The sequence below is a fragment of the Pan paniscus genome, chromosome 23 (assembly GCF_029289425.2).
Source record: "Pan paniscus chromosome 23, NHGRI_mPanPan1-v2.0_pri, whole genome shotgun sequence".
Lineage (NCBI taxonomy): Eukaryota > Metazoa > Chordata > Mammalia > Primates > Hominidae > Pan > Pan paniscus.
Genome location: NC_085927.1, coordinates 29744646 through 29761257, shown reverse-complemented (window position 1 = coordinate 29761257; position 16612 = coordinate 29744646). Strand labels below are relative to the sequence as shown.

The following is a 16612-nucleotide window of genomic DNA, read 5'->3' as shown; positions in this document are numbered from 1 at the left end:
TTTTTTTTTTTTTTGAGACAGAGTCTTGCTCTGTCACCCAGGCTGGAGTGCAGTGGTGCGATTTCGGCTCACTGCAACCTCCGCCTTACGGGTTCAAGTGATTTTCCTGCTTCAGTCTCCTGTGTAGCTGGGATTACAGGTGCCCACCACCACGCCTGGCTAGTTTTTGTACTTTTAGTAGAGACGGGGTTTCGCCATGTTGGCCAGGCTGGTCTCAAACTCCTGACCTCAGGTGATCTGCCCACCTTGGCCTCCCAAAGTGCTGGGATTACAGGCATGAGCCACCGCGCCTGGCCCACACATTACTTTTAAAGTCATGAGAAAGGACACTGAATTGCATGGACCGAGTAAGGAACCAAGCCAGACCCCCCGCCCAAGGACAGAGGCCCTGGGGACCAGCACTGGGCTGGGCCCACCCCTCCAGAAGCCTTGGTGGGATGTGTCCCCCCAGGCCAGGCTCCCCAGGCTGCCCCCCACCCACCTCTCTCTGCCCCACACCAGCAGCAACTAAGTGACAAGAACACACTGGCTTGCCCGAGCCAGAAATAAGCCCGTCCACACAGGCCTTTTTTAAACATGCTCTTGGCAGCCTGCGGTGCCCACCCAGCCCCAGCCTGCAGGTAACTCTCTCGCCTCCACGGGCACCCGATTCAGCCTTGCCAAGCACGTGGGGGCCCCCCAAACTCTTGCAAAGGTGACGAGCGCCAGGCAGCCCCTACCTGCCCCTCTCCAGGCTCACATGCTCAGGGGTGGCCCCACCTTGGCACAGGTGGCCATCGTTCGTGCCACCTGGGCTATGTCTCAACCCCAGATTGGTGGAAGGGGGGTGGGTGGTTGAAGATCTGTGCAACCGAAGCCTGGAGCCCCCAACCCTCCTTGTGCCTGAAGGAGCCCTGGGGTGACCCCACAGCCACAGAGGGAGGCTGTGCTGTCCGCATGCCTCTCTGGTCCTAAGCCAGCCTGTATCTTGGGTGAAGAAGTTGAGGCTGGAGGGGCCCAGTGTCCTGCAGGCGCGGGCTCTCACTCCCAGAAACAGGACCTCACGGGTCCTGGTGTGCACCATGGCCAGCCCACGGAGGTGATGTGCTAACATCGGGCCCTGGGTGTGGCCTGGCCTGGGCCCTCCAGCTGTGATGACCACTGGGTCTTCCTGAGAAGGAGGCCAAGGGCCAGGCCCGGGTCACCAGTGGCTGTGGGGCAGGCATGTGGCAACGAGGCCAGGCCACACCTACGTGGGAACAACTTGACTCTGGCCCGGGGCGGGCAGCCAGGAGGAGACCCGAGAGGCACCCACGGCCACCTGCAGAGAAGACTCATGGTTGTGGGTGGCCCACGTCCCCTCGGGGGTCCCATGGGGAGGGAAGGGCTGCAGCCACACCCCGGGCAGCCCGGCCTCCTCCCCTGCCAGGGCCCAGCGCTCCCCGCCAGGGCCTGCCTGGACACTCCCGAGGTGCCCAGCCCGCACTGGTGTCCCCACACAAGGGACTCACGCCGGTGCCCGGGACGCCCGCACACCGCTTCAACTTCCCCAGCCCCAGCGGGGGGAGAGGGACTGCCATCGCCTGCAGCCGGCGCCCCGCCCGCCCACTGCCCGGGGCCCCGCCAGCCCCCGCGACCGCTGCCCCCGTGCCCGGGCTGTGCGGGCCCTGCCCATCGCTGCCCGCGTGCCCCCAGACGCGGCGCCGACTCACGTGAACACGAAGAAGAGGGTGCTGGAACCGACCAGCAGCGCGGCGGCCGTGGCCACCGGGATGTACTTGGCGGGTTTGAGGCGCGTCCCGGGGCTGCGGGGCATCCTGGGCGCCGCGCCGCCGCATCCCTCCCCGGGGCCGGGCGGGCGGGGCCGGCCGGGGTCGGGCCGGGGTCGGGCGGGCGGGCTGGACGCGGCGCAGGACCCGCGGCGGCGGCGGCGGCGGCGGAGGAAATCCCACCCCACGGGCGGCGGCGGCGGCGGCGCGCTGATGTCAGCGCGCCCCTTAAGGTGGACCGGGCGCTGGGGGCCGCGGCGGGGCGGGACGGGGCGGGGCGAGTCGATGGGGCCCGGGGACCGCCACCGGTTCGCGGGACCCTCGGAGGGGGCAGGACCCCGCGGCCTCGGGGACCCCAGCCCGGCGGGCGCCCGCGGCTCTCGGGGGCCGGGCACCCAGGCACCCCTGCGGCCCAGCTGGTGGGCACCACGGCGAAGGCCAGGCCCCCCTGGTCCCGGGCCGCGGAGCCGTGCAGGTGGCCTCGGGGGCGTCTGTGGGCGCAGCCCTTTCCCTAACGACCCCTCTGGTCTGAAGCCCCTTGGCATTCACGAGGGGGGGCGGGTGTGACACCGCAGCGGCGTCGTGGCTGTTTGCCTTCTGACCGCCTCGCAGCCCTCCCTCGGGCCACTGGGCTGGAGGAGCCCGGCCAGCGGGCGCCGGGCCCTCCACGTCCTGGCCCGAGCTGCAGGCTTGAGAGACGGTCGGCTGGAGCCCCCATCCTCCCCGAGGCGGGGCCCTTTGGGAAGCCCGGCGCCCCGGCCCTGCCCGATAGGCCCGGCGCGTCTCCTCCCGCAGGAAATCCCACCCGCCCCGCCGCCACTTAAGGTGGACCGGGCCGGGGCCGACGGCGCTGTGGGCGGGGTGGGGCGGGGCCTCGTGTGGGGCCCCCCCCACACGCCGGCAGAGGAGGCGGTGCCAGCGGGAGACCCTCAGTCAAGCTCCGGAGCGCCCCCAGTGAGGGTCATTGTCCTCGGCCACGCCAACATGCCCCGAGCGTCCCCTATTCTGAAGCCCAGACCCATCAGACCCCTCCCTAGGTGGAGATCTGTTGGGGGGCCTCACCCATCGCCCCCAGCCCTGCGTGTCTGCTCCTCTGCAACCAGAACCCCGAGCGGCCCTACCCTGCGGCACAGGCATGAGGCTCCTTGGCCTGGAGGCCCCTGCTCGCCTGGGGAAGCACCCGGCCGCAGCTCCTCAGGGTGGGCAGGCCAGGGTTGTGGCTATTGGAAGGAGGAACCCAGGACTGGGGCCGGGACCCAGCCCTTAATGCAACTAACTACTGCACAGCAGAAATGGTGATGGGCTTTCTCCCAGGCAGCTGTAGTGGTAAGCTCTGTTCTCAGGGTGCCCTGCTCCAGGAGGTGCAGCCTGGAGCGCTCCCAAGCACTGATGGTAGCTCTGAGGCAGTGGAGGGGTCTCAGGGCACAATGGTGAGCCTAGAGCAGACACCACTGGAGCAGATGGCTCGTTACCTGGGCTCTGCAGTGGCCACAAGTGAGCCTCTCAGTTGGCAACACACCTGCCACCTGGCGCCCATCTCCAGCCTTGCCCTTGCTCCTACCTTCCCCCATGAAGTGCCTCCTCTAGTGGCACATGCCACAGAGCCCCTCAGGGTCCAGGTCTGACTCCATGCCCATGCTCTGTGCAGGGTGCCAGGACTGTCACCTTCCTCCACCAGCTGAACCCTGGAGTAAACTGCCAAATGCTGACAGTGGGAAGAAGCGGAATCAGGCCTACTTGGTGAGATCCCTTTTCCCTTGAGTTTTTAACACAGGGTTTCTTTCACTCTGCCACCCAGGCTGGAGTGCAGTGGTGCAATCATGGCTCACTGAAGCCTCAACCTCCAGGGTTCAAGTGATCCTCCCGCCTCAGCTTCCCAAGTAGCTGGGACCACAGACGTGCACCACCATGCCAGGCTATTTTTTTTATATTTTTTTGTAGAGATAGGGTATCTCACTATGTTGCCCAAGCTGGCCTTGAACTCCTGGCCTGAAGTGATCCTCCCACGTTTGCCTCCCAAAGTGCTGGGATGACAGGTGTCAACCATTGCATCTGGCCTTGGGATCCCTTTTCCTGAACACAGAGGCCTGGGCAGAGGGGTCCCAAGCAGTGTAGACCCACTACTGGAGACAGAGAACCAAGCGAGGTTGGCACCGGCCTCCCCCCCCAACATGGCTGCCAAGCCCATGGCCTAGTTTCCTCCCTAAGAAGAGCTAAGATCCCAGGGAAAAGGAAAATGAAGCAGAAAGCAGGAGGCTCCCCAGCCTGCAGCCCGGCGGACAGACATGGGATGGAAGGCTGAACCACACTGCATTCTCACACAGTCCCCAGCACCGGCAGGACCCCATTCTGCTCACCATTGTCTGCCAAAGGGAAGCCAATGGAAACACACTGGGCTGGACGGCTGGCGCGAGTGCCCACATGGGCGTCCTTGTATAGCCTACCCTGTGGTCCCGTGGGGCCAGCACGCGGACGCATTCTGTCTCCCAGCACAGCTCCCTCCCCGCAGCACCATCGCATCCTGCAGTGTCAACAAGCTGCATCCTCAAATGCACCCTGCAACACAGCCCCACCACAGGATGGCACTGTCTCCCAGCCATTCCGAGGGGCCTTCTCACTGCTGGGGACTCTCCCTTGGAGACATTTCTCCCATCCCCAGATGAAGGAAGTCAGCCTGGAATTTTATTGGAACCCCAAATCAAATACAGAATGCTAAACATCCTTTCTGTGCTGGGGGGTGCCTGTCCTAGCCAAGGGCTTCTCTCCTGGAAGCTCCAGCCAGTGCAAGGGGCCCTCCCTTTCACAGACATCAAAGCCTCCAACTGACACCTGTACCCGACCTGGGGCCCCGGGTGTCACCAAGAGTGCAGCACAGCAAGGCACCATCTGCAGTGGACGGCGTCACCCTCCCAACACGAGGACCTCACTCGGCACAGGGCATAGGGCACAGGCTTCACCTCTTCTTGGGTGCAAAGTGCACCACTGTCCCCCTGCCAACCTGCTGGAGGCAAGCAGTCCATGAGCATGAGGGCCACAGCTCACAGAACACAGTCAAGATGCCAGTGAGGAGTCATCAGTTGGGCTTTTTCTAGAGCAAAGACCATACCTTCAGGGACCATTTCCATAGTTCATTACCAAAGACGTTTCTCTGAACATGTAGGGTATTGGAAACCATGAGGAGTCGGCACAGCCTTCTCTCCTGAGCTGGCCTTTCCCTCTGCAGGGGCCACTCTGCCACAGGGACCCACCAAAGTCAGCCTTGGCTGATGCTAGAGACCATAAAGTGGTTCCCATTATTGTAAAAATAAACAAACCTGAGAGTAGTTGCCTTTGGAAGTACATCCCCCAGAGCAGCAGTCCCCAACCCTTTTGGCACCAAGGATCAGTTTGGTGGAAAACAATTTTTCCATGGACCAGGGTTGGGGGAGTGGTTTCAGGATGAAACTGTCCACCTCAGATCATCAGGCACTAGGTTCTCATAAGGAGTGCACAACCCGGATTCCTCACATGCGTAGTTCACGTTAGCGTTCGCACTCCTATAGGAATCTAATGCCCTGCTTATCTGAGGGGAAGCGCTCAGGTGGTAAAGCTCGCTCGCCCACCACTCACCTCCTGCTGTGTTGCCCAGTTGTTAACAGGCCAGACTTGTACCGGTTGGCAGGCCAGGGATTGGGGACCCCTGCCCCAGAGAGACAAAGGACTGGTGTTTAAACCAGCAGGCAGTCACCAGACAGGACACAGCACACGGAGGTCAGAGAGAACAGGGCCCAGGCCCAGGTGGAGGGCACGAAAGAGCAAGTGATGGCAGCAGGCAGCCAGCCTCACAGTAAGCACGTCTGGTAGGTGTTCATGACAAACGGTGACAGGGCACGTTATGGCAGTTGGGTCCACACACTTAAGATGGTATTTGCAGAGACAATCCATTACACATGACAACCCCCAATGGCATACTGGAAAATATCTCCTTATTTAAAGTTACTGCAGATGCCCATAACTCCAACAGTGCCAAGTGTGGACTTCAAGTCCAGGAGGCCAAGACCCCAGTTTTCTCCAAGGCCAGGGTACAATAGGCTTTCCAACAGAAGAGCTACAGGGCTGAGCCCCCACCCCCAGCACACCGGACTGGCCTTTCCCTCCACAGGGGCCACTCTGCCACAGGGGCCAAAGTCAGCCTTGGCCGATGCTAGAGACCCTGCTCAGTTGGCTACTGCCTCCCTGCTCCAAAGCCAAGGTACTCCAGTGGTCTTCCTTTCTCTCCTCAAAACACAGAAAGCCCACCCCTCCTCACCATAGAAAAAAAGCAGTAGCTGTTCAGGCCATAAGGCACAGTGGAGCCTGCCTCGGCAGAGCCCACGCTGCCCAGCCCACAGTCGTGCATCAGTACCACACCCGGCACCAGACACCCCTGGCCAGGCTCCCTCACCAGCGCCAGCTCAGACACCTCAGCTTCAAGGCCCACAGCAAGATACATGCACGACCTCAGACACCAGGGCGAGTCTCCCAGGAACCCAGGCTACCGTGAGGTGCAGCACCCACCTGGGCTGCGGACAGGCCTGGACATACACTCGGGAGGCTTAGGCGAGCGGCGCTCACAGCGCAGGGGCCTGTACACACACAGTCCTGCCATCTGGTCCAGGTTCCAAATGTGTTTTTTATTCACTATTTTTGATGACTATAAATAAGTGTTTCCACTATGGAAAAGAAAGTTAGCACAGTACATTTTCATGACTGGGGAATGGATTTTCTGAAGTCATCTTCAATAGGGCAAAAACTTAGAAACAAAAAAAAAAAACAACCTGAATGTTGAGTTCAGTTCTTTATATAACGTCCCTTGTAAAAATGAAAGAATAAAAACAAACCGAAAAAGAGGGGCAGGGTAAAATTTTTTTAAAAAAAGGAAAGGAAAGAGAGGAAAAGAAAATAAAATAAGACGATTTATTGCTTCTCCTCAGCATCCTCCTTGGTCTCCTCCTTCACCGAGAGAGCTTCTAGCTTTTCCGCCACTTTTTCGGCATGATCATTTTTGCCTGATCCTGCTAAAAACACAAGCAGCACAGTGAGAAAACAGAAGCACGGTGCATTCAAGCACATGGCCCTCGCCAGGCTGGTCCCAAGTGCCGTCACCCACCCACAGCGGCTTGCCTGCCCTCAGGACAGACTCCTGCCTGGCCAAGCCGCCTCCTGGAGTCTGTCTTCTTGAAATTCAGTGACGAAAGGAAGCCAGGTGGATGCATTCAAGCACTGCCTAGACCATGGTCAGGCTGCTCAGTGACATCTGGTCACTTGCCACCACAGCTGCAGTCCAGCCTCATGGCAGAGGTGACCAAGCCCTCTGAGAGACAAACCGAGGACCATCATAAAGCACCTTCTGGTGAGCTCCAGGCAGTGCCCGGACTCCAATGCCTGCCCAATTGGACTGAGGCCAGCAACACTGACAAGTGCTCAGGGCTCCCCAGGAAGCACCTGTGTCCCCAGGGAGCTGCATCACCCTGGATACGTGAGGCGGCCACAGCACCCTGGAATGTTTATCTGGCAGACAGAAAAAGCACCCGCCTGGAAGTATAGTCAGATGCAGAGTGAGTCTGCAAAGAAGCCCCCCAACCCATGGCACCACGTCACCTTTCTTTTCTCTCTCTTCGATCTCTTTCCTGCATTCTTCAAACTTTGTTTTGAATTTCTGTGCATCTGTGGAAGGGAGAGCGAAGACTTCCTAAGAGCTGTGAGCAGCGGAAGGGACATGCCCTGCTGGGTCTGAAGAGTCAGGATTCACAGAAGACCCATTTCATGGTAATTACTGACCTAAGAAAGGACTGGTCCACCTGACATCGGCCCTGGCCTTCTGTCTCCTTCATCTGACTGCACCCATTTGGGCAGAGCAGTAGAGCACGGACCCTCGGGCAACCAAGGGGCATGGGCCTCTTTGCCACAGGCTCGGCTCCCAACCGTGTTGGAAAAGCTGCTGGGGCAGCCACGCCCACAGCAAGGACAAGGTCACCTGGCACCAAACGGCCAGCTACCAGGCGCCAGGCCACAGTACCCACTGACTCCTCCAGGAGCCAATGGACGCAGCTTGGACGACCTGGACTGGAAAGACCTCTGAGCAGGGAAGAGATCAGCCTGGGCCTGTGGATCTCTCTGCCCAGCCCCTGCTGGCACCCAGGCAACCATGAGGGGCCCCTGGCCCCAGTGAACCAGAAGCCTGGCACGAGGATCAGCACTGGGAGGAAGCCCTGGCTTGGGCCTCAGGCTCCGCAACACCTGATGGGAACCGGAGCTTGGAGAGCAAACCAAAGTGCCAGCCACAAGGCGGCTGAGCAGGCACTGCTGTTCACCAGCTACTTGGCACAGCTTTGAGTTTAAGGGGGAAGGCGCTGCTCATGGTTTCAGTCTGGGCATGGCCCCCAAACAGCAGGGCAGGGCAGCCCACACGACACACTTCCCAGTTACTGCCCCCTCTCCCCAAAAGGCAACAGCATTTGTTGCACATAACCCGCCACGCTGCCACGCAGGTGAGCCCCAAGTCAGGCAGGTCCCCAGGGCCCTTGGCTCACTCTCAGCATTCAGGAAGCGGATGGCCAGCAGCTCTGGCTTGGGGCACTCGTCGGCGAAGTCAGCGTGGGTGTTCCAGACCCAGGCACGGTCGCTACCTGCGTTGGGCTTCAGCTCCATCATCGGCGTGACTGAAGAGAGAGAAGCTCGTGAAGATGGTGAGATGACTGCAAAGGCCAGCCCACCCAGCCCTCGGCCACAGAGCACCCTGCTCACCAACCTGAGGGGTCTGCTTCAGACAACACGGGGACAGTCTGGGGTTGGAGAACCAGGCTTAGACAAAGTACCACGGCGCCTGAGTTTTATTCAAACCTCTTTGAAAATCCTCCATATTCACTTAAAACCAGGACCATCCTAAATAGGAATGGGCACCTGTTCCCTGACCGTAAGGCCATCTCCACGAGGAGCTCCTGAGCTGTGTTCAAGACCACTTGGCACACAGACCCCCACCTCCAGAAATGCAGAGAAGCAGAGCTGGCAAAGCAGGCCCCAGCTGTATCCCAGGGCTGCACTCAAGCCCAACCCTGATCCCCTTGATTCTGACCCTGGCCGTGAAGTCAGAAGCCCAGGGTCAGATATCAGGGCACAAGGCCCAGGGGGCCCAGTCTTTCCTAAGGGAACCCAACACATAGAGCCAGCCTATCTGAAAGTAGGGGGCAGCAGAAGGCTAGAAAGTGGGGCAGTTGCCAGAAGGGAGCCCACTGGGGGCCGCGGCCGTGCATCCCCATGATTGATGCAGGAGTGCCCACCTGCATCCCTATGACTGAAGCCTGGAGGGCACAGGAGACAGAGCCACGGCCTGCAATGGACGCCTCCACCCCAACTCCCCAGGCACAGGCAGCCCCAAGGGGAGATGGCCCTGCAGGTGACCACTCTTCAGAACAGCTCCCTGAGAACCCAGACCATCCCAGGTGCCCATGCCCAGTCCAGGCCACATGCACCCCCAGGATACCCCTACACGTCACTATCTGAACTGGGAGCTGGGGGGGTCTCGTCTACTGCAGCCCGCCACAGCGGATGCCAGGCCCCCTGCATGCCCCCTTCACACCCCGCCCCGACCCAGCCCACAGCCTCTCTGACACCTTACCCAGAAGCCAGCCTCTACCCACTGCCACTTTCCCTGTCTACCAAGGGCCCATGATGGGCACAAGACACTGCTGGCTACACAGATGGCTCTGCCCAGATGCCCAGGGGCCCAGGACCAACTTATGATGCACACACAACAACCTACAACCTGACCCAGGCTCTGGGAGCAGCACAGGGCATCAGGGAAGACCCCCAAGGAAATGATTCAAACGGCTCAAGGAGGAGGAGGACCAGCCAGAGTGCAAGCTTCCCCAGGACTAGACATGCTGGGCAGGGAGGGAGGGGAACCCAGGAGCCAGTTCCCAAGGAAGTCTGGCAGGCCAGGCCGTGCAGTGAGGTGCCCATGGCATAGGCAGACCACCACCCACCCCTCTGCATCGCCCTCAAGGGCTGAGCCACTCAGGCTCCTGCCAGCAGTCATCCTGCACCTGGGATGAGGGACCCTGCCCCGCCAGACACGCCTGACACTCAGCAAACGACACTAGGAAGCTTACCAAGGGACACCCCAGGACAAGTGTACTTCCAAACATGCCAACAAGCCGGGCAGCACAGGTTCAATCTAAAGACAGCTGGCAGCCAGCCATACTCAGGACAACCTACTGCCACTTCTTTGCAGGCCAGGCTGGACCCCTCACAGGGTGGCTGGAGCTCTTGGCTGAACCTGCCCAAGGGCCTCTACTTATGTAGCTTCAGAAGCGCCCAGGACCTGGCCACCTTCTCAGCCCCGTTCCCCTCCCATTTCCTCCCCAGGAAGATCCTGGTGAGGGTAGAACACACCATAACTGGGGAGGCTGGTGCCTGGGCACCTCACACATCTGCTCTTACACTGCCCGAACACCCCCAATCTCTCTCACACACACCCCCACCGCGATACCGCACCCCCTCAGACACCAAACCCCCCCAGACACCACACACACACCCCCAACACCACACACCCCAACATCCCCAGACACCACACACCCCAACACCCCCAGACACCACACACACCCAACCACACCCCCCTAGACACCACAAACCCCCCCTAGACACCAAACACCAGATGACCCCTACACACACCCCTGGATACCACACCCGCCCCCCAGACACCACACACTGTACACCTCCCCAGACACCACACACACACCCCAAGACACCACAACCCCCCCAGACACCACACACACCCCCAGACACCACACACGTTCAGACACCACATAGCCCCCCCAGACCACACATCTTCAGACACTACACACACCTCCAGACACCACATACCTGCCCCAAACACCAAACACCCAACCACACACCCAAGACACCACACACCCAAGACACCACACACCCCCAGACGCCACACCCAACCACACACCCCAGACCCCCAACTACACACCCCCAAACACCACACCCAACCACACCCCCCTCCAGACACCACACACCCCCCGCCCCAGACACCACAAACCCCCCCAGACACCAAACACCGCCCCCCAGACGCACCCTACACACACTCCCGGATAACACACACACACCCCTCCAGACACCACACACTGTACAACCCGCCAGACACCACACACCTTCAGACACTACACACACCCCCAGACACCACATACACACCCCAAACACCAAACACCCAGACACCACACACCCAAGACACCACACACCCAACCACACACCCCCAGACACCACACCCAACCACACACCCCAGACACCAGACCCCCAACCACACACCCCCAACCACCCCCGCCAGACACCACACCCAACCACATACCCCACCACACCCCCCAGACACCACCCAACCACACACCCCCCGCCCCAGACACCACACACCTTCAGACACCACACACGCCAACACACCTTCAGACACCACACAGCCCCCCGCCCCAGACACCACACACACTGAACCACACACCCCTATACACCACCACCAGTAGACACCACAGCCCCCTAGATACCACACACATACCCATTAACCCCCCCAGACACCAACCCCCACCCCCCAGACACCACACACACACACACACACACACACACACACACACACACACACAGCACCCCCTCGCCCTGCAGCACTCACTCCTCGTCCCGAGCCCAGCCTGGGCGCTGCGTCCTCCCATCAGGGCCCGTCTGGCTGACTCCACACCCCCGTGTGCTCTAAGCTTCGCTGCGGGCCTGCTCTGAGTTCAGAGGCACGTCTGAAAAACGTATTTCTCGTTTTAAATTCAACAAACACACCACAAACTTGCACTCCATGAAATAACACGCTCCCCAGTTCCCAATCAGCCCTGAATCTTCCCAAAGGTCCCAGGCCAAGCTGCTGGGGACTGTTGAGGTGGTCGTTCATGCCACCTACTGTAGTGGTTGGCACAGATCTTCAGAGTCTTGTCCCTCCGCATGAGGAGGCGGATGGCCCCTTTCTCCTTGTGCTTCAGGAGCTTGACGTCACCAGTGCCTCGCTCCTTCCATTCTGGGAGATCGTTCTCAGAGGCAAATCGGAACAGTTTTGCCCGCCTGCAAGAAAAGCCATGAGGTTAAGAGTGCAGACCTGCAGCCCACATGCAGGGCCTGCGCAGGAGGACACAGGACAACTCTGCACTGCAGGACCCCATGCCTCCACGAACGCCCCAGCCCTTCTTCAGGCTCCAAGAACTGCCCGTCACAACACCACCAGAAAGCGCAGCAGCCCAACAAACTCCAGGTCATCTTGAATTCCGGCTCCACAACCAAGAGAATTAGACGACCGGGCGCGGTGGCTCACTTGTAATCCCAGCATTCGGGGAGGCCGAGGCGGGCAGGTCATCTGAGGTTAGGAGTTCAAAACCAGCCTGACCAACATGGTGAAACCCCATCTCTACTACAAATACAAAAATCATCTGAGTGTGGTGATGCACGCCTGTTAATCCCAGCTACTCAGGAGGCTGAGGCACGACAATCACTTGAGCCCAGGAGGCAGAGGATACAGTGAGTGGAGATCGCCCCACTGCTCCTACAGTCACAATATTTCCCTCAGTGGGGATCAGCCTGGGCAACATAGCAAGACACTATCTCTACAAAAAGATAAAAATTAGCTGGACATGATGGCTAACACCCGTAGTCTCAGCTACTCAAGAGGCAGAGGGAGGAGGATCCCTTGAGCGCAGGAGTTCAAGGCTGCAGTGAGCCATGATACCACTGCTGCACTCCAGCCTGGGTGAGAGTGAGACCCTATTTAAAAAAAAAACAAAACAAAACCGGGCACAGTGGCCCACGCCTGTAATCCCACACTTTGGGAGGCTGAGGTGGGTGGATCACCTGACGTCGGGAGTTCGAGACCAGCCTGACCAACGTGGAGAAACCCCATCTCTACTAAAAATACAAAATTAGCCAGGTGTGGTGGCACATGCCTGTAATCCCAGCTACTCGGGAGGCTGAGGCAGGAGAATCCCTTGAAGCCGGGAGGCAGAGGTTGCGGCGAGCTGAGATCGCACCATTGCACGCCAGCCTGGGCAGCAAGAGCGAAATTCCATCTCAAAAAAAAAAGAGAGAGCAGGCGCGGGGGCTCACGCCTGTAATTCCAGCACTTTGGGAGGCCAAGGCAGGTGGATCATGAGGTCAGGAGATCCAGACCATCCTGACTAACTCGGTGAAACCCCATCTCTACTAAAAATACAAAAAATCAGCCGGGCATGGAGGCATGCGCCTATAGCCCCAGCTATTCAAGAAGCTGAGGCAGGAAAATTGCTTGATCCTGGGAGGCAGAGGTTGCAGTGAGCCAAGATCGCGCCACTGCACTCCAGCCTGGGCAACAGAGCAAGACTCCGTCCCATGGTCACTGTGCAAGAGCACCCCAGCCCCAGAGATCTGCAGGGACAACATGGATCAGGTGCAGGCCAAGGACCTCTGTCACGACACCACCAGAAAGCAGAGCAGCCCAAAAAACTCCAGGTCATCTTGAATTCCACTTCCACAACCAAGAGAATTAGATGACCGGACGCGGTGGCTCACACCTGTAATCCCAGCATTTTGGGAGGCTGAGGCGGGCAGGTCATCTGAGGTCAGATGACCCAGAGAAGAGGCCCAGGCCTCTAATCAGGCAACAGGCCCTGGCCAACACCTGGCCCTCCTGCCCAGGAGCAGCCCCTCCCGCTGGGGACCAGGGCACCCAGAATCCAGCAGTGCACTCAGGGCTCAGGCTGGCGCCCTCCCTCTGTGCACAGCTCTGCCTGCCTCTCTCAGACGACTCTGCTCTCTGCCCCAACATGATTCTGGCAAGAGACTGTCTCACAGGGTTCCCCAACAGGATGCCCCTGGAGCTTTACTGCAAAGACCCGGGCCCACCCTGCTGGCCTCACCTCCCTCAGGGAGGGCCTGGGCCCAGGCCACCAGGAGCACCTCCCACCCGACATGGGCAGTGAGGGAACAGAGGCAAGCACTTCACCACAGCAAGGAGCTACTCCCAAACGGGGGCTACAGCAATGCATCAGCAGAGTGGAGCCATGGCCACCCAGTGGTTTCAGGGAGATGTCCATCACCCTCTGTGACCAAAGGGTGACACACAGCTCTCCTTTCCCAGGTATCCCTCCTGGCCCCCTTCCTTGGATAGGAAACTCACAGTAGGAATGACTCTCTCTGCTTCCCTCTCCCACCCCAGAGCAACAAAACCTTAACTTGGACTCTTAAAGCAACTTCAAGGATGGGGGGATTCCATGAACTTGAACAGGGAAAAACTACAACCTCATTTTCACTGAGGTGTATAACTAAACATGATGTTCGTTGCAATCCTGAGTGTAGGCGACAGGCCACAGTCTCTGTGGTGCTGTGACACTGTCACAAGACACAAGGCTGGTACCCACCACTGTAGCCAGCTCTTAACTGAAAGCGTCAAGAAGCACATGTACAGAATTTTTTTAAGTGGTTTTAATAACTAAACCATCACCTATTTTCATGTGCTATCGCAAGCATTATGTTGTATGTTAAGGGTGGGCCGGGCGCGGTAGCTGACGCCTGTAATCCCAGCACTTTGGGAGGCTGGGGTGGGCAGATCATGAGGTCAGGAGATCGAGACCATCCTGGCTAATACGGTGAAACTCCGTCTCTACTAAAAATACAAAAAATTAGCTGGGCGTGGTGGCGGGTGCCTGTAGTTCCAGCTGAGGCAGGAGAATGGCGTGAACCTGGGAGGCAGAGCTTGCAATGAGCCAAGATCGCACCACTGCACTCCAGCCTGGGCGACAGAGCGAGACTCCATCTCAAAACAACAACAACAACAGACACCGGGTGGGGGATTTACAAGCTTCACGATGCCAAAGAAGTCTATGCTGCAAAAACTTAAAACCCCCTGCTCAACTTAAAACCCCCTGGATCCTCAGAAGCCAGTGGCAAAAAAGGGCAGTGGGGCCGCCATGCCAGTGGACAGAGCAGCAATGATGGGATGCCCTTCATGCAACTGGCTGCAGGGCAGCAAGGGCATCTGGTGAAGATTCATGAAAGGAACGGGTTAAATTTCCACGTGGGATTAGTCACCAACTTTAGGCCCTTTCTTTAAGCAGCCTCAGTCTGATTAAAAGTCAGGCCAAAACCTGGACACCCATAAAAGTTGTAACCTCAACCTTAAAGAGTCCTATTTCTGGGACATCAGCCTACTTACATTTTAAAAAGTTCCTCTTCATCTTCTTCCAGTGTTTTAATTTCTTGCTCAGGAAGAGAAACTATTGGCTCAAACTGAGGGTCATGGTTGGACTCGTCTGTATTCTCAGTGGAAGTATCATGGTCCTCATGAGTGTCCTGTGGAGATACAAAGAGGTTACACTGCTGGCCTATGGATCTGGCTCACAACCAGAGCCCAACCAGTGCCTGCAGTGGTCAGCCCCCCGACAATGAAGGGACTTCAGATACAAGGATGGGCCCCACCCCAAAGCAAGAAATTAGGCCCACTCTTCCACACTAGGAAAGCTCTGCGTTTATGCCCAGCTCCATACACTCAGTGCGTGAGCACAGAGTGAGACACCAGAACTTGGGGCCCCTCCCCCAGATTCACAGACATCAATCAGATCTGTGCACAGACTGATGGGGGACCCTACAAGCCGCCAACACTTGCAGAGACTGGCCTGGCAGAAACTGCCTCATCTCTTTGAGCATCAGTTTCTTCCTCATCCATAAAATGCAGATGATACCTGCTGTGTGAAGATCAAAGGACACAATGATGGGTCGAAATAGATTTTGAAATGTTACTTTAAAGCAAAATGTAACTCTTTCAGTTTTTACTAATTAGGAAATAGTTGTGCTCTTGCTTAGTAAAACGAAAAAAGTCGCTACAGGACTGCTAGTATTTACACTGGATTCACAGCTCTGCCAGCAATTTTTTCACAGTTCAGAAAACTAAGTTAATAACTAGATAAATTGTACCGGTGAAAGTCATGAAATCCTGGCCAAATTTAGAGGATAAGAGAGCACCAATAATCATATTTTAGGTTCGAGTCTTCCAGAACACATGCCTTGGTCACCCAAAAGTCCGTAAGAGACCCAAGACTTCACCACTAGACTCAAACTGGAAAAGAAAACATAAGCTTTTCGCTGCTCTTCACTGTTCCCCACAGCACTGCGGCTCTGCAGCGGCCCGCACTCAACCAGACACCGCAGCCAACAAAGCCGCCGCCTGGGTCGGCGCATCTAGGACCTGTGCCCCACGCTGGAACGCGAGCTTCTGCCACAGAGGCCAGTGGCGGTTCCAGACGTAAGAACCGAATGAATGAAGTGCTGCGTGGGCGACGGAAAGAATAAATGCACCGTACTAGTGGGGAGCCCCAAGTGGGCCGAGCCGGAGGAAACCCGCCGCCCGCACCAGTTCCTGGAGGCTGGGGCCGTCCCGCGTGGCGACGGCCGCTCCCCAACCCACCCCAAGGTCACGCGGGGGCCCTGCAGCCCCCAGGCCTCTGCAGAGCCTGCACCCCCAAACGCCCCAACTCCGCAGGCCTCGAGCCCCCAAACCCCACGCGCCCCGACTCCGCGCCACCGAGGCCCAGCAGACGGCCGAGCCTGCAGGCCGGCGGAGGTTGGTGGCGGCGGCGCGGGCCGCCCACGTGGCCGCTGATAACGGCCCCGATCCCACCCGCCCCGCCCGCCCACCCTGTCCCCGCTTGGGCCCGGCGGCACCTTGGCGGCCGCCATGGGGGCGCGGCGGCGGCGGCGGCTCGGCTGGGTCGGTCGTCGCTGGCTCCGCGGCCTCTCGGCGGCTACTCGTAGCTCCTTCCCTCCGCGTCTGGCGCCGGCGCCTCCCGCCCGCCCGC

At 58.8% G+C, this 16612-nt stretch overlaps 2 protein-coding genes, 1 long non-coding RNA gene and 1 other non-coding gene across 9 annotated transcripts in view; 1 reads left to right on the top strand and 3 right to left on the bottom strand.

Moving 5' to 3' along the window:
* The window catches only part of ZDHHC8 (zinc finger DHHC-type palmitoyltransferase 8), a 16781-nt gene extending 14245 nt beyond the window's left edge, over window positions 1-2536 (bottom strand). For all 4 annotated transcript variants that reach the window (XR_008622640.2, XM_063603459.1, XM_055105893.2 and 1 more), the window contains exon 1: window positions 1692-2536. Coding sequence is in view for 3 of the 4 variants with exons in the window: in XM_063603459.1 (XP_063459529.1) it covers window positions 1692-2293 (602 nt within the window). In the remaining variant the exon portion in view is untranslated. The remainder of the gene's footprint in view (window positions 1-1691) is intronic.
* LOC134730156 (uncharacterized) lies at window positions 1833-6658 on the top strand. The gene is made up of 2 exons (XR_010111833.1): window positions 1833-1981; window positions 3397-6658. It is a non-coding gene; the product is annotated as an uncharacterized LOC134730156 (long non-coding RNA).
* RANBP1 (RAN binding protein 1) lies at window positions 6380-16612 on the bottom strand. Of its 3 annotated transcripts, none has more exons than XM_034948977.3 (6): window positions 16479-16612; window positions 14974-15110; window positions 11701-11858; window positions 8300-8428; window positions 7368-7433; window positions 6380-6784 (listed from the first exon to the last, which is right to left on the bottom strand). In XM_034948977.3, exons 1-6 carry the CDS (start codon window positions 16491-16493, stop codon window positions 6684-6686), a joined length of 606 nt encoding a protein of 201 aa, XP_034804868.1. In that variant the 5' UTR covers window positions 16494-16612; the 3' UTR covers window positions 6380-6683. The 3 variants fall into 3 exon arrangements, with proteins under 3 accessions (XP_034804868.1, XP_034804869.1, XP_034804867.1); XM_034948978.3 differs by having other exon boundaries at window positions 6380-6781; XM_034948976.3 differs by having other exon boundaries at window positions 6380-7433.
* On the bottom strand, window positions 7210-7334 carry LOC112438196 (small nucleolar RNA SNORA77). The gene has a single exon (XR_003026673.1). It is a non-coding gene; the product is annotated as a small nucleolar RNA SNORA77 (small nucleolar RNA).

What these genes read in the sequence shown, in the direction of transcription:
- RANBP1 (XM_034948976.3), bottom strand. An exon ending in GAAGAGGAACTTTTTAAAAT is followed by an intron (nt 11,859 to 14,973) that starts GTAAGTAGGCTG and finishes CTTTTCTTGCAG; the next exon opens with GCGGGCAAAACTGTTCCGAT. An exon ending in GATCTGTGCCAACCACTACA is followed by an intron (nt 8,429 to 11,700) that starts GTAGGTGGCATG and finishes CTCTCTCTTCAG; the next exon opens with TCACGCCGATGATGGAGCTG.